The sequence below is a fragment of the Mesitornis unicolor genome, unplaced genomic scaffold (assembly GCF_000695765.1).
Source record: "Mesitornis unicolor isolate BGI_N332 unplaced genomic scaffold, ASM69576v1 scaffold47451, whole genome shotgun sequence".
NCBI lineage: Eukaryota > Metazoa > Chordata > Aves > Mesitornithiformes > Mesitornithidae > Mesitornis > Mesitornis unicolor.
In genome coordinates, this window is record NW_010166674.1 from 1009 (window position 1) to 22504 (window position 21496).

The window sequence follows — 21496 nt, forward strand, 5'->3', positions numbered from 1 at the left end:
CAGCTGGCCAACTTGCAATTTCACTTCTATTCTCAATTCAAAACATCAGCTAACTCCTCACAGCATTTCTTCTTAAAAAGGAAATCAAGGAAGTTTGGGGAGCTTAGAAGACATCAGAGAATTAAAATAGGAGCTTAAGTTGCAACAAGTCCCACTTATTCTTTCAAACCTCAGGAACTTGCATGCTGTCAGGCCCACTGAAGTGGTGTATGCAAAGTTACTATTACATAGACCTACAATTACTAGCTGGAAGTAACTCAGTCCTTCCGTACTCTTCTTTTGCGCACTAATTTCAGTGGATCCTCTCCAAAACCTGTGCTTTCATCAGCTTCTCTCATCTGGGGGGAAAAAAAGAAAAAATCAGTATTAAAGTTTTAAACCAATTTTAATTTAATTATTGAAACTGGCATGTTACTTTATTCCTCCTCCCAACCTCCCCCAATCATATTATCACTACATGTAACACTTAAGTGATAAGACTTTTTTCCCCACAATATTAATCTAACAATAAATAAGGTGGGCAGACTTTTCTTTTCTATAGTCAGAAGGAATAGTACACCTAAACTGATGTCAGAAATTTGGTTTTGCCCATTTACTCACTAGTTTAAAAGTGGTGACTTTTTAATGAATTTAGCAACTTCCTTAAAGTGCATCTTATGCTAATTTTGATTGCCACTTCTTAAGCAAGAAGCACTTAAAACATAATGCGCTGCCTTTGGAGAGCCACCAGTAGAACAAAGTGTTCTTAAATCAGATGTCTGTTCTTCTCGGTTTAAAAGCGATTAGCTTCCAGAGGATCATGTAAAGCCTTTCCAACACCAGCTCCATGCTCAGACCCTGCATTGCTTCCACACTTCCCTGCATCACTCAGTGACAATGACAAGCACCTCATTCAGAAGGAACAGCTCACAGAATGTGGCACAACCTGAGTGGGGACATGGTGTGCATGGCATCTCCCAAGTAGGTCACTAGCTACTCATGACAGAAACTTGTACACCCTTGAAAACACCCAGAGAAGAGCAAACCATAACCTCACTGTGATACTGTGTAATGGCATACACACATTCAGATCTTATTCTAACTTTTACAAAGAGTCACATGCATCTTAATGGGGCTCAACAGATACTGTATTCCTAGATAAATGTACAAGGGAAAAAAATTCTTACAGCAACAAGAGGAAGAGGGAATTAATGAAGAATTTCAGTGCTTAAACAATGCAACCTCATGCAAGGTATAGTTTCGTAGAGAGGTTTTACATGAAAAGGAGTTAACATTACATTAAACAACTCCCCTAATCTGAGAGGGGACTTACTTAGGGAGTGACAAGCACAAGATGACCAACAGAAATATTGTGGGTGGATCTAAAGTGTTTCAGACATAGCAGAGTTTCTAAATGGAAGGATAAGGAGTAGACGACAAGCAAGAAAAGCAAAACCAAATTCCATTCTACAATTTTATTTTATGAAAAACTTTTTCTAGATTATCTGGTAACTGGATTAATCTGCACAAGAAAAATGAAACTGCAGGTGCTGAATTCAAAATGAGTATGGTCATTTTGCTTAAAACCTTATTTTGGAATTAAAAAAAAGAGAACTTAAGGTTTTTTCTAGGTTGTACTGAACAGCTGTTCTGTTAGAAGCACATGTTCCATTAATTAAGTAGCACAATAATTGACACCTACTGCAGCATCCAAATTTTCAAGACTTGCAATTCATTCAATACCCTATTAAAAACTATACTGGTGTAAAAATGTTTCTTGTTTAGAGACCTGCACCATCACTTCTATACTGTATCAGTATTTTACAATAAATATCACCTACCAGGTAAAATTACACAGGAAGAGACATGTTTCGTAAACCTATACAAACACAGTGTTTGAGTTGTCAAACTCAAATAAAACCAGACCTCCATCTCACTATTTGTTTTATAGCTCAACAGAAGAAAAACTCTTGTAGTAGGCAACTGGGCTTAGAAGTGTGACAAAGGACAAGGCTGAGGAGAAAATAGGGAGGAAACCTCAAACTTACCTCATCTTCAGAACCAGATTTATTTGATTTATCACCTTCTTCTTGACTTCCATATGCAGCTTCATTTTCTTCTTCACCATCAACATCTTCACCCTTATCTTCTGTAACAGAAGTTTATTGTACTTTGTAAACAGAACTATATTAAAAATGCACTATATCCTGAGACAGCAGTAAGGACAAGAAGTCAGTTTCGGTTTCAGAATGAACTGCTTGTTTACAATAACCCATGAAAACATCTCTGCAATTTACACAGAGTAGAATTCTCACGAATTAGAATAAATTTATCACTGCTGAATTTAATATCCAATTTTAACAGCTTCAGCCTAGAGTCTTTTCACAATAGCACATACTTTCTTCAGACCTGTAAGTGACTAACCAAAATGACAACCAGCTATTTACCTTACGGTAGTTTCATTTAAGGAAGTCCCTAAATTCAAGTATTTTATTAGACAGTTTTGAGACCAGAGTCCAAAACAGGACAACTCAGGGAATCCAAATGTGACTAAGTTCTGACTCAGATAGCAAAGTACAATATTGCAGTTATCAGTTATCCACCACAGGACACACCCACATCCCTAAGGGAACTCCCCTTTTCAGCAGGGAATTCTTCTGGCATACTGTTTTGATTGAGGGATAAGCAGCCCTGTGCTTACCCCCTTTTTATGCATTATTGCAATGCAGAAACTAGTCAGAAAAGCACTGTACTCCCCTCAGCTCATTCGAAGTATGACCACCATGCACTACTAGGATAAAACTGATCACAAAAATCAGTAAGCTTTTTGTGAGCCTTGGTGTCAGTTAGACCTTGGAACTGAACCACAGAAATGGGCTAGATAGGGAAAAAAAAAGGGAAAAGAAAAAAAAAAAGTATCTTTCTACTCTCCAGAATTCTCTGGACAACCATAGGTTAAGCAACACAGAGGTGGTTTCTACTCTCTTACTGAGGCAGTACGACTGCACTGAAGAGAGCAACCACTGCAAATTCTAGGCTGCTCTCTGATCAGCATGTAGGTGACCTTCTAGTATAACCATCTTTCCATATTCTGTATATTTTGTGAAGGAGGCCAGGCACACAGCTCTTTTAATTTCCACTTTGGGCTTCAATACTTACAAGCTGGCACTCCCATGCCTGCATTTTCAATACCTATGCTCATTACAAGAGCTAAACCTCAGCAATCACAGCACGATGCAAAGAAAAGTTACTGGGTTTAGGCAAGTCTCTTCCTTTACTTCAAACTGAGGTCTTGAAGTAAGAATTTCTAGAAACTGAGTGCCTGCTTTGCAATACTTTCTATCAAGAGTAAACAAGAAACTATATCTAAATCTGATACAAAGGATATAAGATGGCATTCTACAGCTTAACAGTCTGCCAGTGGCTCAGTTAAAAACTGTAATGAAGCAGTGCTCAATTCTATCCTTGTCAGGTCATGCCTACATCTCATAAGCACTACTTCAGTGTTAAAAACAAACAAACAAGCAAGCCAACACCCACCCCATGCCCCCATTCTTACTCTTTCAGCTCAGTAAACTGAAATAAAAGTAATTACATAAATTCAGACCTAGTCACATGTAAGATGCAACTTTCCCAATTCTTCATGACCAAAACCTAGAAAGCCCTAGTTTATTAAAATGTTTGAGACTTCTGTAGGAGTACCAAAAAGCTTTGCCTACAGTATAGCTGTAAATTGAGCCAAACAGTTCATAACAATTAGTGAAGGTCTAAGAAATGAGTTCTCCCATTTGATACATGTCCACGCTAAGTCTCTGCTATTGTTACCAAAAGATGTAGACCAAGATTTCTGTTCTAAAATTAAGTCCTTAACAGAAGATCTTGGCAAAAATTCGCAAAGCCTTTGTTCATATTCTAATGAAGATATCAACATTTTTAAATTATGCACCTCCCATAACTAGTAATTTCAAAAAACGAAACAAAACACTTCAGACATCAGTAGTAAAACCCAGAATTGGACAACTATTTAAAAGACTTAAAGCTATTTCAGACACATTTTAAAGGCAACAATGTGACTAACTGCTTCAGGTACATACATCTGAACCATTCAAATGCGTTCAATATATAAAATACTTTGAAGGGAGAAAACATGCAAGGCTATCTACAAACACAAGAAGACAGTCAGAAACACTTTAATTTCTTGAAAGTGAAAAATTACTAAGGAGAGGCTTATTTTCTGCTTGTATTTATCAAAGAGCTATTAGCCATGGAGTGCCACTCACTGAAGTTGAAAAGCAAAAAAGGTTCAGAGCAAGGCAAGTTTTGCATATTCTAAGAGAACTGGTTGTAATTAGTGGCAGTACAACCCATTAACTAGTCCTATTCATGTCTTTATATTTAATCAAACTGCAGGCTGGCTTGTTCATCTTACCATCTTCAGCAATATCTTCATTTCCTTTTTCTTCTTCTAATTCTATTTCATCATCTTCTAACTCCTCCCTCTCCTGTTTTATTTGTCCCTTTGTAACTGGCTTAGATGTATCAGGTTTTTTGAAGACAATATCATAATCTGTTTTCTAGAACAAATAAAAAAATCTATTTATATTTAAACTCAAATTAAGAATTAAACACAACAGCCACTGTAAGCTATCTAATAGCATATTGTCACACAGATACTAAGAGTTTTCAAATAAAGTATTAACAATAAAACCGAATAAAAAGACAGTAAATTTCTCTAACCTTGGTTGGCCAGCAGAACAACACACCTAGACCAACAGGGAGAGCTAAAGTCACGATGTAGAGAACCCAGAGCCACGGGTGGTCTTCTGCAGCAGTCATCAGTTGACTAAACATACCAGGCTATATTAAAAATAATAAAAAAAAAAAAAGAAAAATTTTGCATTTACATCCCTCTCAACACTTCAATAACTTTATAAACCATACTGTATATATTTAAGCTTTTTGTTGCCCCAAAAAAACCCTTCAATACCTTTGCTTTTTAATGACTAAAACTATATTGGATTTTAATACTAGTAAGGTCATAACTTCACAGATTGCAAACAAATAGCAAGTGCTAAGTAATAAGGAACAAACCTGGTACTCCAAACTGGCCACTACTCAACTCTGTAAAGCAACACGTGGAATCTTGGCAACCTCACACTTATACTCTTCCCAGCTACTGTATTTTTTTTCCATGCAGCTGAAAGCTCCCAAAGCATCAAGAACCTCAGAGCTGCAGCCAGCTTCCTGAAGACCAACATCTTGCTCCATCTGTACTCCCATATTCTCTCTTATGACAGCCAGTTATTCAGGACGTAAACTGTCCTCCCAACCCAGCTCTGACTTACACAGCAGAGGTAGGCAGGCAAGTGCCTGGTCCAGTGAGACCTCTGGAAAGAGTACATCAGCAACTAAGGCGGGAAGTCTGAGAGGCACAGTGGAGTGAGGGGACTCAAGGATTATTTTTTACTATTGTGTGTACAGGTATAGTTGCAGGCCCAGACATAAATCCAATCATTTCAGAAAAGGGCAAGGCTGCATGAGGAGCTGCCTTTCCCAATTGCACGGGCAGATAGGCCGTTGCTACTTGTTCACCCTGTGACAAACAGCAGCTGTCAGGAATTGTCTCATGAACCCATCATTTCTTTTCCACCCCGCTCTTGCCACTCAACCAAAGAAAATATAGGACTGTTAGAAAGAAACTGTAGTCAGTAAAGGCTGCCACTAGAGGGGCTCATGATCCCGTATGTCAGGACAAGTTCATCCTACTGCATTGGAAGGAGATCTAGAAAAACCTGTGGCAGCTGGCCAAGTGCAGTATACAAACAAAATGCAGATGCACACATAGGAAAAGAAGAACAAATGCAGCTCCATAAACATACACGCACTATTTTCAGAGATACATAATATACATCTAAGCAGCCAAGCCACTAAAATTATTAAACAGAAAATTCACATGACTATTCATTCATTTCTGATGGGTGGGAAGCATCTGAAGAGGTCTTTTGAGTTTAAGTAACTCAGCTTTCATTTGCTGACAGGTACTGAATTTCTAGTATCACTGTGAACCACAGAAAACTCATTAACTACGATGAAGACAATTTCTTGTTAGGTATTTAAGTAAAATATTGTACCCTTTGAATTTCAAGGGGATAATGATCTGAGAAAGTTAGAAAGCCAAACTATCAGAAAAAAACAACCCCTATCATAGTTACTCAGCAAGATTATTAACTGTGGGTAAATTAATATTCTGTCCGCATTAACTGACAGAAAATTATTCCAACAGCACCTCATCCTCTTTCAGTTACCAAGAACACAGTGAAGTTTATACCTCATTAGCACTTGCTACTAATTTCTTCAAACCCCAGCCATCTGCTGCCCAACGATCTGCTACTTCTTTTTCTGAACATATAATGAAGTTATCGAAGTAGATACCAGACGTCATAGACCAGAGTTCTAGCCCAATAGCACTGATAGTGGTCATCTCAAATGGGTGAAGGTCTTCAAAATAATCTGGGTTAGGTATTTTCCGAGGGCTCCAGATTCCCTTTTAAGAAAAAAAAATGTAATCACATTACCTATACCTCACTAAAAAACAAACTGTGAAACAAATTTTAAGATAATTAGAACTCCCTATTTTAAATGTATTAAATGCATTTTATTTATTCAAAAAGATAAGAGGTAGAGTTTAGCCTTCATAAAAACATAATTGGAAGCAGCCTATTGTTTGTTGATTTTGGCAGATGGGTCTCAATTTACTGTCTTAGGGCAGGCCTCTTAAAATTAATTATTTTTTTGTCCATACAGGGTTACAGTAATAACTGACTGTACAATCTTTGTTCTTCCTGGTGCTGGTGATTCCAAGCACAGCCTTTGTAAAATTTCCTAAAAGTCTTTAAAAACTTCCTAGAATAAGTCTAGAAAACAAATTTCCTGCAGGAAAAGAAGACATTAGTATTACTTCCTCCTCGTCTCTCCTTGCGTAATATATATTTTTGGCTTTGTTCATCAATATAGTATATACTTTTCTTTAAGGGCACTGGTTGATATTGTGTGGCCAGTGAAGGAATCTTCTGAAGTAAGCATCTACTGTCTGGTGGCCTAAGACTGCAGGAAAACTACATTCTGGAATCCACACAGTCGCTTCCAGTACATGTGTATACACACATACACAAATACACACACACAAAAAAAAAAAAAAATATATATATATAAAACCGACAGCTACTGTAAACAAAAGTGTTAGGGAAAATTTTGGGGAAGGAAAATTCAGTCTTATGATACCTGTGAAAATTAGAGCCAAATTTTGTTTGAAAACATGTTAAGGAACTAAAGCTCAAATAAATCAGACTCAAGAACTCCCCAGCCATAAATAATACAAAGTAACTTTCTTTAATATCCAACTGATAACCTCTTATATCTGGAGGAGAGGAGGGGACTCTAATTATCCAAAATTGATGCTTCCACTAAAGTTGAACAAGTAAGTCAATCTGCTTACTGAAAGCTTTTGTTCTGGTGGTGGTGGTGGTGGTGTTGTTGTTTTGTTTTGTTTTCAATTTAAAAAGAAGTTCATTTTAAAGACCCACACTTAAAACTCCAACAGAAAAGATAATTATTTCATTAAATAACATAATTCAGAATATAATTCTAAGTGGTACCAGTGCAAACCATTGCATAAGCAAATTTTAACAGAAAAATTGTTTTAATACAGAAAGCATTTCTATTTTCCAGTACACTCAGAAGAAAAAAAAAAAAAGGCAAATTAAACACAAAAAGCTGAAAATGTTTAGCAAGGGTGTTAAGACTCATTCTAAAATATAAATATACTGTATAAAAGCCTAGATAAATATACTACTTTGACTTGCCTGGTCTGTTGAATTTTCTACCTTTTAACAACGACCTACAATATTGCTATTACCTGATAGTTAGGATTATCTATCATGGGTGCTTTCCATTTTCCTTTATAGTTTGGGTTATTCTTCATGGGACGTTCCCACTGCCCACAACCAGGTGCAGTCTCACACTTAGGATTAGCGATCTGAGGGGGTTCCCACTCGCCATCCATTTCCTCATCCCTGCAAGAACAAAGAGTTACAACTAATTTGAGATCAGACAGGTCTAAAAACCAGCAGTCAGTCTGAAGTTATGGTCCATGAACATTTTGCCATAACAATTTTAGAATTTTAACCAGCTCACAGAACTTTACTCAGCAGCATAAACACTTTTTTTTTTTTAATGAGTGCTAAACTTTTTTTTTAAAAAGTCACGTGTTCATAAGTACCACAGCATGACTGAATGCAATTATATTTCTGTATCTGCAGACAGCTCGAAACACTTCTCCATAAGATGCTTAGAGATTCCTTTGAGACTATTATATGATAATTTCAAGTTACCTACTTAAACTGTTTCATTGTTTATCATTGTAGCAAATTCTTTCAAAGGGGTCCTTCATATTCTGTTTCTGATGATATATCCTCAGAAATGTTTTTCTAAAAGCAACCCAATCTACAAATACTTGGCCATACCTTCCATATTCCAACTTACTACCTCTAAAGAAAACAAGATTTGGATTGACTTCTGATCCACAACTTATGATTTGCCACACAGATTAGGCAGGCTTATCTACAAGAAATGTTAACAACATGCACTTATCAAATCAAGTTCTTACCAGCCTTCTGGTTTTTTTGCATTAGGGTCTGGAACATACTGTGGTTCATCATCAAGCCATCCCTCAGGCTTAACAGCATCAGGATCTTCTATTTTGGAAGGCTCATCTTCATCCCTTTAATTACAGACTTATGTTAGAAAATACAGCAGCCTGACTTTGAACCAATGTTCTGTTCAGACGACTGTAACTGTCATTAAAGGGACGATTTTCAAAGGCACAACAGAACTAGACACACAGATCATGAGAATTAGGCATTTAATTATCTGTTTATAAATATTTAAATTATATTTACATTGTTTCAAAGCACTACTTAGCCCAGAAATTGCTGCCATCAACTAGCAAGTGTCAGTTATGTCTTCCTATTAAGTTTTTCCCACCTCTTCCTGAGTAGCTGTATGAAGAGTAGTTCACACAGAAGGAAGCAGAAATGATGAAATGTAAATTAAGACTATCTGGTGAAAAAAACACCTCTGCATAATCTTTCAGGTATAGTAGTCTTAGTTATTAATTGCAACCATGGAGGGTACAAATCAGCAAAAAGCACAATTTTTACTTCTTTCCTTAGAAAATGACCAGATCATTGTATCCACCTCAATTATGTTTTCAAACTTCAGCGCTTCAAGCAGTGAAGCATATCCCACCTGTCATTAGCAATAAAAACAACCAGTCAAGTCTTTCAAACCAATAACCTGCATGTAAAATGTTTTGTACAGATAAAATGTTCTCCTTACCAGTCATCTGGTTTGACAGCATTTGGATCAGGTATTTTTGGTCTCTCATCCCAATCATCAGGCTTCTTATCACTAGGATCCTCTATTTCTTTGTGAGGGTTTACTGGTGGAACCATGTCCTCAAGAAGACTTCCTTTACTGACAACCGATTGGTCGATTAACATTTCAAATGTATCATCTGGTTTTAGCACTAAATTGAAGATATTTGAATTAAAGAAGGGAAGCATTCCTTTTACAAGTATCTTTAACCAAAACCCATATACTAACCCATTCAACACAACAAAGATTACTAACACAAAGTAAATAATTCTACTTTTTTATGACAGTTTTGTAAAGATGGGTGATGAAAGCCAGAGCAAGTCTTGTAATGACAGTTTGATAAATTCTAATGAAGCTCTTGTAGCCTAAAAAATTTCAACAGTATTAAAATCTCCACAAATGCAAAAAACCCCATATCACTTTAGATACAAGAAAAATAATTGATTTTTTAAACTTATGCTATCAGTCACATAATGCATTAGAATCACACAGCTCTATGAAGTCTACTTGAACAATTAGAACAGAATAAATGCAATCTGAGTTTAAGTATCTTTAATCAGATTTTCTAATGAACAGTTCAAATACAGGAACACATATTCCTTTACCACAAGAACAGTGATTTGACCGTTGACGTATTCCTATTATCTAAAAGTGAATGTCTGTTATGGCATATTATGGCAATTTATTTTTAAAAACAATACTTTTCCCCATGGTACACGAGGATGGAGCCAGGCTCTTCTCGGTGACAAACAATGATAGGACAAGAGGTAATGGGCACAAGCTGGAACACAGGAGGTTCCACTTAAATTTGAGAAGAAACTTCTTCTCAGTGAGGGTGACAGAGCACTGGAACAGGCTGCCCAGAGAGGTTGTGGAGTCTCCTTCTCTGGAGACATTCAAAACCCGCCTGGACGCCTTCCTGTGCAACCTCATCTAGGTGTTCCTGCTCCGGCAGGGGGATTGGACTAGATGATCTTTTGAGGTCCCTTCCAATCCCTAACGTTCTGTGATTCTGTGTGTGATTCTGTACAGCAGCTGAATGTGTCTTCCATTATTATTCAATGAAAGTTCAAAAGTACAGTCAACTTTGCCGGATTTGCAGTATGCAACAAATTAGCCCACTCTTCTCCGATTGTTTATTCTTCCTCAGAAATTAGAAAAAGGGGAAGTAAGAAATTAAACTTTCATCTCTGCTATACGCTTCATCGGTACAAAAAGAAACATCATAGAATCACAGAATAGTTTGGGTTGGAAAGGACTTCCAAAGGTCATCTAGTCCAACCCTGCTGCAGTGAGCAGGGACATCTTTAGTTAGATCAGGTTGCTCACAGCCCCATCCAATGAGACCTTGAATGTTTCCAGGGATGGGGCATCTACCACCTCTCTGGGAAACCTGTTCGAGGTTTTACCAAATTAAAATAAACATGAATTTAAACCAGCCCAAATTCATTCATCTTCAGGGAATGGAGCAACATACCTGTTAGTGCACGCTGTTGCAGATGTAGGTGTCAGTAAGAACACTTAACACATGTAGGAGAGTGGTGTGTGGCCTGCTACAGGTTTAACCAAATTCCTGTGAACTCTGATGCCTTCCTAGCATATTAGATGTTTGTGGGTTTTTTAATATCTTAAAAATATTTTTATCACAGTAAGCACTAAAAGTATTATTCAATTCTTTGCACTAACGGCAGGCCAGGTTTGATGTGTTTTTTGCTGTAATTGAGTATTAAACAGTAGCATTTCAAAGCCACTTTTATGTCCTGCTGTTAACCTCAGTCATTGAATCATTTAAGCCCAGTCATTAAATCATTTAAACCTAAATAACTAAATTAACAGACTATTACAAACAAAAAAGCAGACTCAAACAAAAAGCTTCAGTGGACATAAATACATTTTTAATCTCTCCTTTCTAATTCAGACATGTAAGAATTTAACAATACCAAGAGTATACAGATGTGTCTTCTTGTCCAAATAGAATTTTTTTAGGTCTACGTCAGGACGTTTTGCATGTTTTTCATCATATTCTCCAGTTTTAGGATTCTTATGTCTGAAGACAAAGTGTAGTTTGTAATCTTCTCCACATTTATCTGGTCCAAACATAATAGTATAAGGTGTTTTGTCAAAAAAGTATTCCTGTAGAAGCAAGAAAGCTGAGGATGTGTTATACTGTACATTTTATGAAGTCATTTTGGGTACTTCTTTTCTGGTATGCTGCAGCATACAGTTACCTTTTAGAAAAAGGTAGGGTAAACCATGAAAGGAATTGAACAGTGTTCTTGACTTGCTAGGTGCTCTCTGTTCTCAGGGAATGGACTAACCATAGAGATCACTTAAGCCTGATCAAGAAAGATGAATATCTTTATTTAGACCTTACCCTTAAGTGGAAATGCCTGTCACAAATCAAAACATCCAAATATCCATGTTCTTCTACAAACATTATACTAAAAGATGGAAGGATCAAGTTACTTCATTTAGTATCAATTTTATTTTTCATCAAAGATAAAACCCAGAATATTAATATCCAGTACTTTATCAGTCTTCGTGCTCCACATAAAACAGTAATAACAACAACAACCAACCCTGAAAGTATCAGCTATAGTTATTCTCCTTCAGACTCTGTTGCATTAAGCCGTTTAAATATGTCCGTGTATTTCAACTATATATATGATTTTTGCATTCGGAATATGCAGTAACATGCTCCCTTATATTCTTAAGCAATTCCTTGAAGGAAGACGACCACTTGATTTCTGGAAGTCTTCTTTTTGAAAGATATATTCTGACATAAATGTATTGGTTGAAACAAATCCATATTTTTAAATATTTTGAATGCAAAGTACAACATTTTCACTTTATGCACTTGTAGATTTCTACACTACAGAAGTGCAGGTATTTTAAGTTTGGTCTCTTTTACAATATTCAACAGTCTTAGGAAAATGTCACGGATAAGAATAGTAATTAACTAACTATCCAATAGCAGTAAGCATACGTACAACATTGAGACATGTCCAATTTTAAAGTTAAAAAACAAGAAAGAGAGAACATTGACTCTTCTAAGTTACCTCATCATATAGCCAGTGAAACTCCAAAAAAGTATAGCATTGTGAGCCAGGCCATAAACAGGCAAATTTTGCATTTACTGTCTTCTGGTTTACCTTTCAGAAGACAGACACTGGAGAATTACAATTTCATGTGTAACTGAGCTCATTGTAATTGAGCTCATTATCTTGGTCTCACACCTTCTTTTAAAACATCAAACTTTTCAGTTTTACTGTCATCTACACATCTTTGTGCACGTGTCGCCATCTCCTAGACTCTTGCAGATGTACATATTACCCATTATATCTCATGAAAAGCCACACTGCTAAGTGGCTCTCCTTGACTGCTGGTTTGCAGGTCAGGTCAAACAATGTCTTGAGCCTGCCCTGAGCAATCTCCTCTTCATTTTGTACACACACAGCGCATCACACTTCACTGGTGGTCTCCTCAGTACTTGAAAGTCAAGGTTAATGCCTCATGGGTCAAGGCAGCAGCAGTAAGCACAGTCAGACAAAAGCACAGGTGAAAAATCTTACCCAGAGAGGAAATTATTAAGTCTGCCCATACTCCCGTTACAGGTTTTTTTCCAGACTATTCCCTATTGTTTCTTTCATAAGCTTGCCTTTCAAGCTCACTAAATTTTGGTGAGCAAATGGTATAGCCTGATGCATCTCAAATCCACCAACTTCTATAGCCTATACAGGTTGAAACTGTGATTGCCTCACAAACTTCTGTCACTACAATAGTGAATGCTGGCCACAAAGCTAGCAGTTAGGGTAGTCAGCTTTTAAGTGTCCACAGCAACCTGCTGTTTGTAAGTACCCTTATCACTTCACACTTGTACTGCTGAGTCAATGCAAGTTCCTCCTAGCTCATGATGTAAAAGTTTGAATCCACACTGGTCATTCCAAGTCTGTCCAAATGCATAATCCTATTCTGTTAACTGCTGCTATGTAGCAAAAGCAGTACCTCCCATCAAAGCAGCTGCAGTAACTATTGTATATATCAGCCATTGCTACTCTACCAATAAAACATTTGTGTTGCACAAGCACCTAGGCTATAAATCACTGCCACTTCTAAATGTAAAAAAAAAAACCCAAAAGACTGCTAAATCAACCCGTTCACATGTGCCAGAACCGAGACTTGGCTAGAACGGGTAGCGTTTTAGGCCAGAAATACCTGTTGTGATGGCATAGTAATTAAGAGTTTTGCAGACAGGTTTGGAAAGGGCAGGCAAGTTCACATCAATATACTGAGAAACAATCTATGAAATGGTCCAATATACTAAGGCACTTACTAATTTTTCGCACTTGATCATTCAGACCTTTTCCTAGGAAGAGAGACTGTTCAACACTTTCAGTTTCTAAATCCAAGTCATGGCCCTTTCTAAGGTGCCATGTTGCATGCCATGCAGTAAAAAAAAAATGTTTCACAAGTTACGAGTTGAGATTCTATGGCTTCTATTATTACAGAAAGTCAGACTAAACAGATAAAGTCCTTTGTCCTAGATATAAGATATTACTTATGCAGAAACTAAGAGGAGTATATTAATCACAGCAAACTGTTCATTCTAACCTTCTGAAATTCACATTTTAAGATCTCCTGTGTGAATACAGATCTCAATAGCTTAGTTTAACTTTTAGACTACCTATAGCCTTTTCATTAAAATGGAAATTACAAAAGTAATATTATCATATACTCCACCAGTAAAAACACATAACTTAGAAGGTTTTGTGTAAATATATAAAATCAATTATATGTATATTATTATCTTGCCCAATCTTCTTCTTAAAAATTTGGGAAGCTTTTAAGAATTTAAGATGCATTACGAATTTTTCATTGCTATTTCACAAGAGCAATTATGCATTCCTCAAATGAACAACCAATAGCAAATGTTAAGTAAGAGGACATACCAGATTCAAGTCATCATTACTGGAGAGAAGTTTAATATATGCACCACCACAGTCAATGCCTTCTTGAAAATTCACTTCGTATCTGGGCAAAGAGTAAGTTTAAAAAAAGCATTCTGAGTATCAGACAAATACACATTAACTTCTAATCTACAATTCCAATTATGAATACATTAAGACTGTGTATTAGTTATTACCATCAAACCATTTCTACACAACCAAAAGGTTTTAACTGCCACAGAAGCTAATGCAGCAGTGATGTCAGTCAAAAGAGCCATGGTAGCAATTGCTACTGTTGGTATCACTAGTAAGAAAAGTTTCAAGGTGGTATCAACCAATATGCTAACATCAAAGTGAAGCAGAAATAGGCAAGAGTTCTAGGAAGTTTGCGCCATCTTTGAAACTGCCTATATGACACACTGAATTTAGCCAGAGGAGTTATTTGTGTATGCCTGTAATACAACAAAGCAAGTCTGAATATCAGAAAAAAGGAGTCACATAGCCATGGCAGTCATGGTCACTAATACTGCTATAATGCATTCAAGTTGCTTTTACTGAGCTACATGAAAGTGTTCTGTAAGTGAAAAAACACTGTACTCAAACTACATGTGATTTAGATCTTTTAGAGTAAGAATGAAAATCAATTAGCTTTTTTAGCAGTCTTGTAAAATATTAAATTTCTGTCCAAAAATATTTCAAGATAGTTTAAATATCACTTCTGAATAGTTGTACTACAATCTTACTTGATCATTAAATAATTCATACGTACAGTTCTGATAGCTCTGGATATGACAGGTTAATGCTATATGGAAGTCAGTATTTTTCTACAGGAATTCACATTACTTTCTTGACTTAAATATTTTCATAATAATAAATATTAGGTAAAAAAATCTGAGTGATTACTTACTGAACAATCAACGGTTTATCATCAAAAATAAATGCCTTTGTTAGCATAGCTGATATTGCATGATGCTTTGCCACTGATTTTAACACTAATCCTCTGTCTCCAGGAACTGTGTTTTCTTTCAGCTCTTCTACTTCCCATCTTCCTAAAACACACACACAGACACACAGAGAGAGTCTTTGAAAAAAATGTAGGCTGAAGTAAAGAAATCATAGCCTTTTTGAAAGCAGTGAGTGAACAACCAAAGTAGGGAAGAAATCTGATGTCAAAGAAGCTAAACAATAATAATCCAATTCATTGCTGATAATTCTGGATATAAAACGTTACACAAGTCCAGCCTACATTTCACCAAAAAGGTATAAATTCTAGTCCATTAATGCTAGCTTTCAATATTTCAAAGATGTTATTCCTCGCTCTTCTCCAATTTACAGAAATCTACAAGAAAACTTTAATACTGTAGATCTGTATCTTTAGATTGTGGTATCCCACAATGGCTAGAGGAACATAAAGCATTTATTCGGATTTCAGATTTGTTCCTACCACCATCACATAAAACCCAATAGTCACAAGGCACTGTGAAAGCAAAATACCTGCATGGTTCTTCCCCTCCTGCTTACACAGAATGAGAAAGTCTTAGGTCATATCTAATCAAATGGGAGATGAAGCTTCCCCGTGCCCAAAGTCCTTGCAAGAATTGCCATGTCTGATCTTAAAGACAAAAAAAAAAAAGCCTACAGCTTCAAAAATAAAATATTATATAATTATAAATTCTCCAAATTTGGGAAAGGTATAGTTGATTACAGACGCAGGCAATATCCAAAGAACAAGATTTCTAAAAGTGTGGTTACATATTTTCTCAGAGATTAGCAGCACAAGACTGACTGATTTTTTTCCCAGGAATGAGCACACGACAAGAGTACTTTTACAATTCACTGCAACCTTGAATAAAACATACGTCAATTTGAACAAAAAGAGAGAAAATGTAATGAGTTCTTCAGCATGTGTTTTAGAGAAGATTCATAAACTGTGAAATCTGATCGAAACAGCTATTTACTTTAATTCAACTGAAATGCGATTTGTGAAAGGTCATTAAGGAAGGGCAGATACGCATGTCAACAACAAACCCCTGGTTTCTTCTAGTCTGGTAATGAGAAGGGAGGAAAACAGGAAAATTCCCTCCTCTTCAATAGCATTCCTTCCTGGAAACTAAGACCAAGCAACAATGCCAGGCAAAACACCAAGACACAAAAAAATAATTAGAAAAGAGTTCAAAAAAAGTCTTTTAACCACAGATTTTGTTAATGTTCAATTGTCTGGGTGTCTTTAAGCAAGTATGACTGTTTTGACACTAGAGACAATTTCTATCTGATATGAAGCCAAGTAATCAGAAACGTCAGTTTCTGATCTGCATGGGTATCTCCTCTGCAAATTATTTTTTTACCAGTTATTTGTGGTAACTGCTAAACTTAAAAACATCCATTCTGTACTGTTCTGCACATCAAAGTCCCACAAGTTACTTTTGCTTACCGCTTTCTATTAACAATAATTGATTTCACTTGACATAAGAGCAGTAGAAAATACTTTCCTTCCGCAGCAGAAACTTCTTCTCCCCACTTTCTCTTGAATGAAATAAATTCAGGTTGCAAAATTATTGTTACAGATTACACATCTGTGAACAATTTAAAATTACATTCAAGCAGGCAATTCTTGCCTAACAATTTATAAATCAAGTACAAACTGCAATGATACAAAAAATCAGAACAACATTTTCATAATTACTTTACACTTTTTTTATAGACTACTGTACATTCAAGCACAATCAAAAAAAGCATTTTAAAGGAAAACATTCAGTTTAACTTTTTTGTTTGACAGGCTAGACTGGGAGATCAACTGATGAATCAGTAGGGCAAATGCAGCAACATGGAACACGCTGCTTTAGGAATGCGTTTAACAACTGAAATTGAAGTGGTAAATCTCTCTAACACAATTTCAGAGAAAGTAGTTGTTGAGAAGCACTATTCATAAACAAGCGATACTGAATGTTCAGACGCGGGGGGGATGCTAGTATCGTTCATTGAAATAGGACTGTTGGAATGGTAAAAAAAATGTCTTCACACTAAGTAACCCAATGAGCAATATTTCACATCTCGGTTTCAGGACAACGGTCTTCACACAAATAAAATTTTGACATATGTCATCTACGTTTTCAAAGGTAAGTTCAGTATAAGGGTTAGCCAGAGCAACAGAACATCAGAAACTATAGTGGAAGTAAACATTAAAACTGCTTACCATCGTATTCAGCAATGTTATCATCCATGTCGTCTTTCTTGGTTTTAGACAACACCCACCTAAAACAAGAAGCACCAGTCATTTAACTGTCTATGCAAAAGTGTATTATTTAGCAAGCACAGAAAAACGAGCTTTCAGTGCTAGGATGAGAACCTGTAATAATGATTTTGACAGTCTGCATCATGGAACTTTGTGCAGTTCAAAGAACATGAGAAGAAAAAGTAAAATAGATTAGTCTAATACAACATTTCAAAATACTTTCTAAGATGTAAATAAATATACAACCATAACTTTAAAGGAACTGAACTATTCTGAATAAACTTCAGTTTTGTATACAAGCAGAAGTTGGCAGAATGTAGAATATTACGTAAGCATATAGTGTCAAAAATACATGGAAAATAGTGAAGTTCAAATGAAAACGAATATTCAATATGATAAGGAAAGGAATAAAATCACCAAGAAAACTTAAACACTTCCCAACAGTAATGGTACAGATGCATAGTAGAGGACAATGGGAAGAGGTACAAGTGCCCAAATGACAAACGAAATTATGCACTAAACAGATTCCAACTGTATTGCACAGGGGATCCCAACAGGGCAAACAAACTCCTCATCTCCTTGACACTATGAGCAAGGCAAACTCAGCTTGTCAAATTGAGGTTAGCAAAAAAATTACACACATAACCTAGGCACAAAGTGTTCATTTAGAGGGAAAAAAAGGAAAAAGGGCAGTCCACCCTCATCTATAGTTATACAGTAGTTCTATCCTGAGCCGTGCACAAGAGCATCTTAAGCCAACAGTGTCACTGAACTCTTCATTGTATTAACTACAACACTACATTCTCATGGTTAATTCTGTAAAGAACTATTTTCATTCATTCTGAACTATCCTCTGCACGGAGCATTTCAGGGATGAATATCTTTTCTGCTTGGATTTCAGCCAGATTTGTTCACTGTTAACAGAGATGCAGGGAAAGTTTCACAGTATAAACGGCAAACGAGATCCTTGGCATACCAGGAAAAAGACCATTGAGGAAATAACACATCTCTACAAGTCAGGCACAAGATTTTCAAGGCTCATTCTCAAAAAAGCTACTTTATTCAGGTGATTTATCTAGGCAATTTATATGTACTCTTCTGTAGTAATTTTAAGGAAGAAAGGCAACATGCTGCTTACTTTCTCATACATCTTAGTTCCATACTTGTTATTCTTATTTAAACTACATACAGCTAGATCAAAATATGCCAGGCATTGTAGCTGAAGCTCTGAATATTAGATTTAAGTAGGAAGACAAAATCTTTGAGCGGATCTCACAAAGATAGAAATTGGGATGAATGTTATCACTCAAGTACCCCGGTTAAGTTTTTGCATTTGTTAATCAAGGTTTTCAGTTGGCTGGGGTTTTTGTTTGTTTATTTCTGTTTTTTTCCCCCTCAATGTTTATCACCGCTTCTATTTAATAATTTTTCTTCTCAGTACTGGTACTGCTTTTGTGTTGCACTTCTTAACATTTAGAAGTGACATATCACTAAGACAAGTGATACACTGAAGATGGGAGTTAAAGCTTATTTGCTTTCTAGGTTTGGTCTAAATATGTAACAAAAATAAGAAAATTTGCAAGAACATAATGTGAGTAATGGCAGACTAATGTTCAGTGGCCTGAAGTTCCTTGTAACTCTACAGAAGAGAACAGTTTAGAAACAATTCGGAAGACGAAGTCAATCTTATGAAAATTATTGACGCCTGCTACCATGCTACTTTATTTACAGTTTATACTGTGCATCCTCACCGGACATATATGTCTTATGATGGTATAACCTCACTCCTATAGTAGCTGGATCTCACAGGAAGTAAAAAATATTGGCAGCTTCAAGTTCTACTATAATGAATGTATCATACTGCATCTCTTTTCACCCCTCTGGCTCTTCACAAGGGAGTTAGTTTTTGTTCCATCAATTTTAGTAACATATAAAAAAAACCTTTTTTCATTATTCTTCATAAATTAAGAGATAGCTCTTTTACTCAATGGCATCAGAGCAGACAGGAAAAAAAGCACACGTTTTCTGGATCAAGAATTGTTGAGAGAAACTTGAAGATTTTTCTGGAATTCCAATGCAGTAAGGTCAAGCTACCCAGAAACACTTCTGTAGTCTCATAAATATCTAATTCTTATTGAGTATGGGAATCAATACAATAAATTAATAAAAACTCTGCTAAAAAAGGCTTCCCCAATAGAGGTTTTATCTACAATGCTGAAGATGTTGCTTTCTTATACGTACCTAAGTGCATGTGAAGGGGAATAAAGAGTTTGATACTCCAGTGTAATGGCTATGCACTTCGCCTTACAGCTAGTTAAACTCAACTGGCTAAATCTTTAAATTACATTATTTTTCCTCATGTCTATAAACCCAGAATTTATTATAAGCTTCCATAAAACACAAAAAATAGCAACACACCTGAAATGTTAACTGTCTGGCTTAACATTATGATGTATTTAGAAAAAGTATTACCAGGCTTCCCAATTCTAACCACTGTCTGCAAAAACTATTTTTTATAAAGATACCAGCAGAAAAATTAATAGAAACTAAGCCCTGCCAATGTAAGTTAAACTGCTGAAAGAAAAAATTTGTAATTTTAAGGCATAAACTTACCCAGCCAATCCTTCATCAAACGTTTCTGTAAAATACACTTCCCCAGTTGGTTTTGGAGCCTGGTACACAACCTAAAAGACATATACAGATACACACTTTAACATAAATTACAATTTTTCATATGAAATACACTATCATACCTCCAGAAGTAATCCAGCCACCCAGACAACCAGATGTTGTTCATCAGAAACATCTAGCAGCATAAAACACCTTTCCCTGTCCCCTCATGCCCCCTTCATTTCTACAGTTCGGGCACACCCCTCTAACAGTGAGCACCTTCACACCTGTGAATTTTCAAAATTGCTGTCTGTGTTCAAAGTGCATAACTGAAGTACTTCAACAAAACTCCAGAAAAATTACTGAACTTGCACCAATTCTGTGCTTCCTCTTGGCACATTACAGTTAGGCTACATAGCAAAAAAAAAAAAAAAAAGCTGAAAATGTAACTTATTAATATTGCCCAGGCTGAAGTACAGCATAACAAATTCAGAAAGATTTTCTGGGAATAAAGACAGTGCCAAGAAGCAGCTGTAACTGATGAAATCAACATGGTCTAAAGTCAACATCTCAGTAAGAGCAAGACGCTTCCTGCTTCTTCTCTAGAAATGGCACATTAGGACTTACAACAAAAGGTTCTGTAACCAGACTGAAGCACAGATGAGCAAGGCCTTTTTCATGACTAACCACCACAGGTAGGAGATCTGATTTTGCACCTTGCCATAGTAGAAACTTTTGTTAAGCTTGTCCTACATGTCATGCACAACAACTGAAAAACTCAGACTGGTGCGTCTGACACCCACTCAGTTGTCAGCTGCATGTTAACTTACTCTTCTAAAAATGCATCTGTCCATCAGTTTCTCTACTAGTTATAACTACGTAACTTATAAATAAGCTTTGACTAAAGACATCTGTAATCTTACCTCTAAGGAAGATTCATCTCTCCCAATATCAGCTTGAGACTGCTTGTCAAAATCCTCCACTTCAACATCTGCATCCAGAGTTTCTTCATTTTCAATTTCTGCAGTTACTGAGCTAAATATCAGGACACCCAAGCACAGCCAGTCCCACTGGAAGTGCATCTTGGTTATCTGAATAACTTAAAGTTTTAAGTTTTAAGTATCATTGCAAGGATATTATCAATCCTGTTTCAATTTTACCCAAGACTTTATCTACAAGAGAAAAAAACCCAAACATTAAAATAATAAGAAATAAAGAACAGAAAGCACTGTCACTACAGTATTTTAGTGAAGTGCTAGATCTTAATTTTAAATTTTTTTTACTACACAGCCCT

The 21496-nt window shown here is 36.2% G+C and overlaps 1 protein-coding gene across 1 annotated transcript; it reads right to left on the reverse strand.

The window, feature by feature from the left end:
* Positions 1-257: 257 nt before the first annotated feature.
* Positions 258-21284, reverse strand: CLGN (calmegin). Its single transcript, XM_010195039.1, has 14 exons — positions 21126-21284; positions 20206-20276; positions 17554-17612; positions 15268-15409; positions 14364-14445; positions 11355-11547; positions 9376-9565; positions 8645-8758; positions 7895-8051; positions 6308-6523; positions 4701-4836; positions 4409-4546; positions 2028-2128; positions 258-338 (listed from the first exon to the last, which is right to left on the reverse strand). Exons 1-14 carry the CDS (start codon positions 21282-21284, stop codon positions 258-260), a joined length of 1839 nt encoding a protein of 612 aa, XP_010193341.1.
* Positions 21285-21496: the final 212 nt, after the last annotated feature.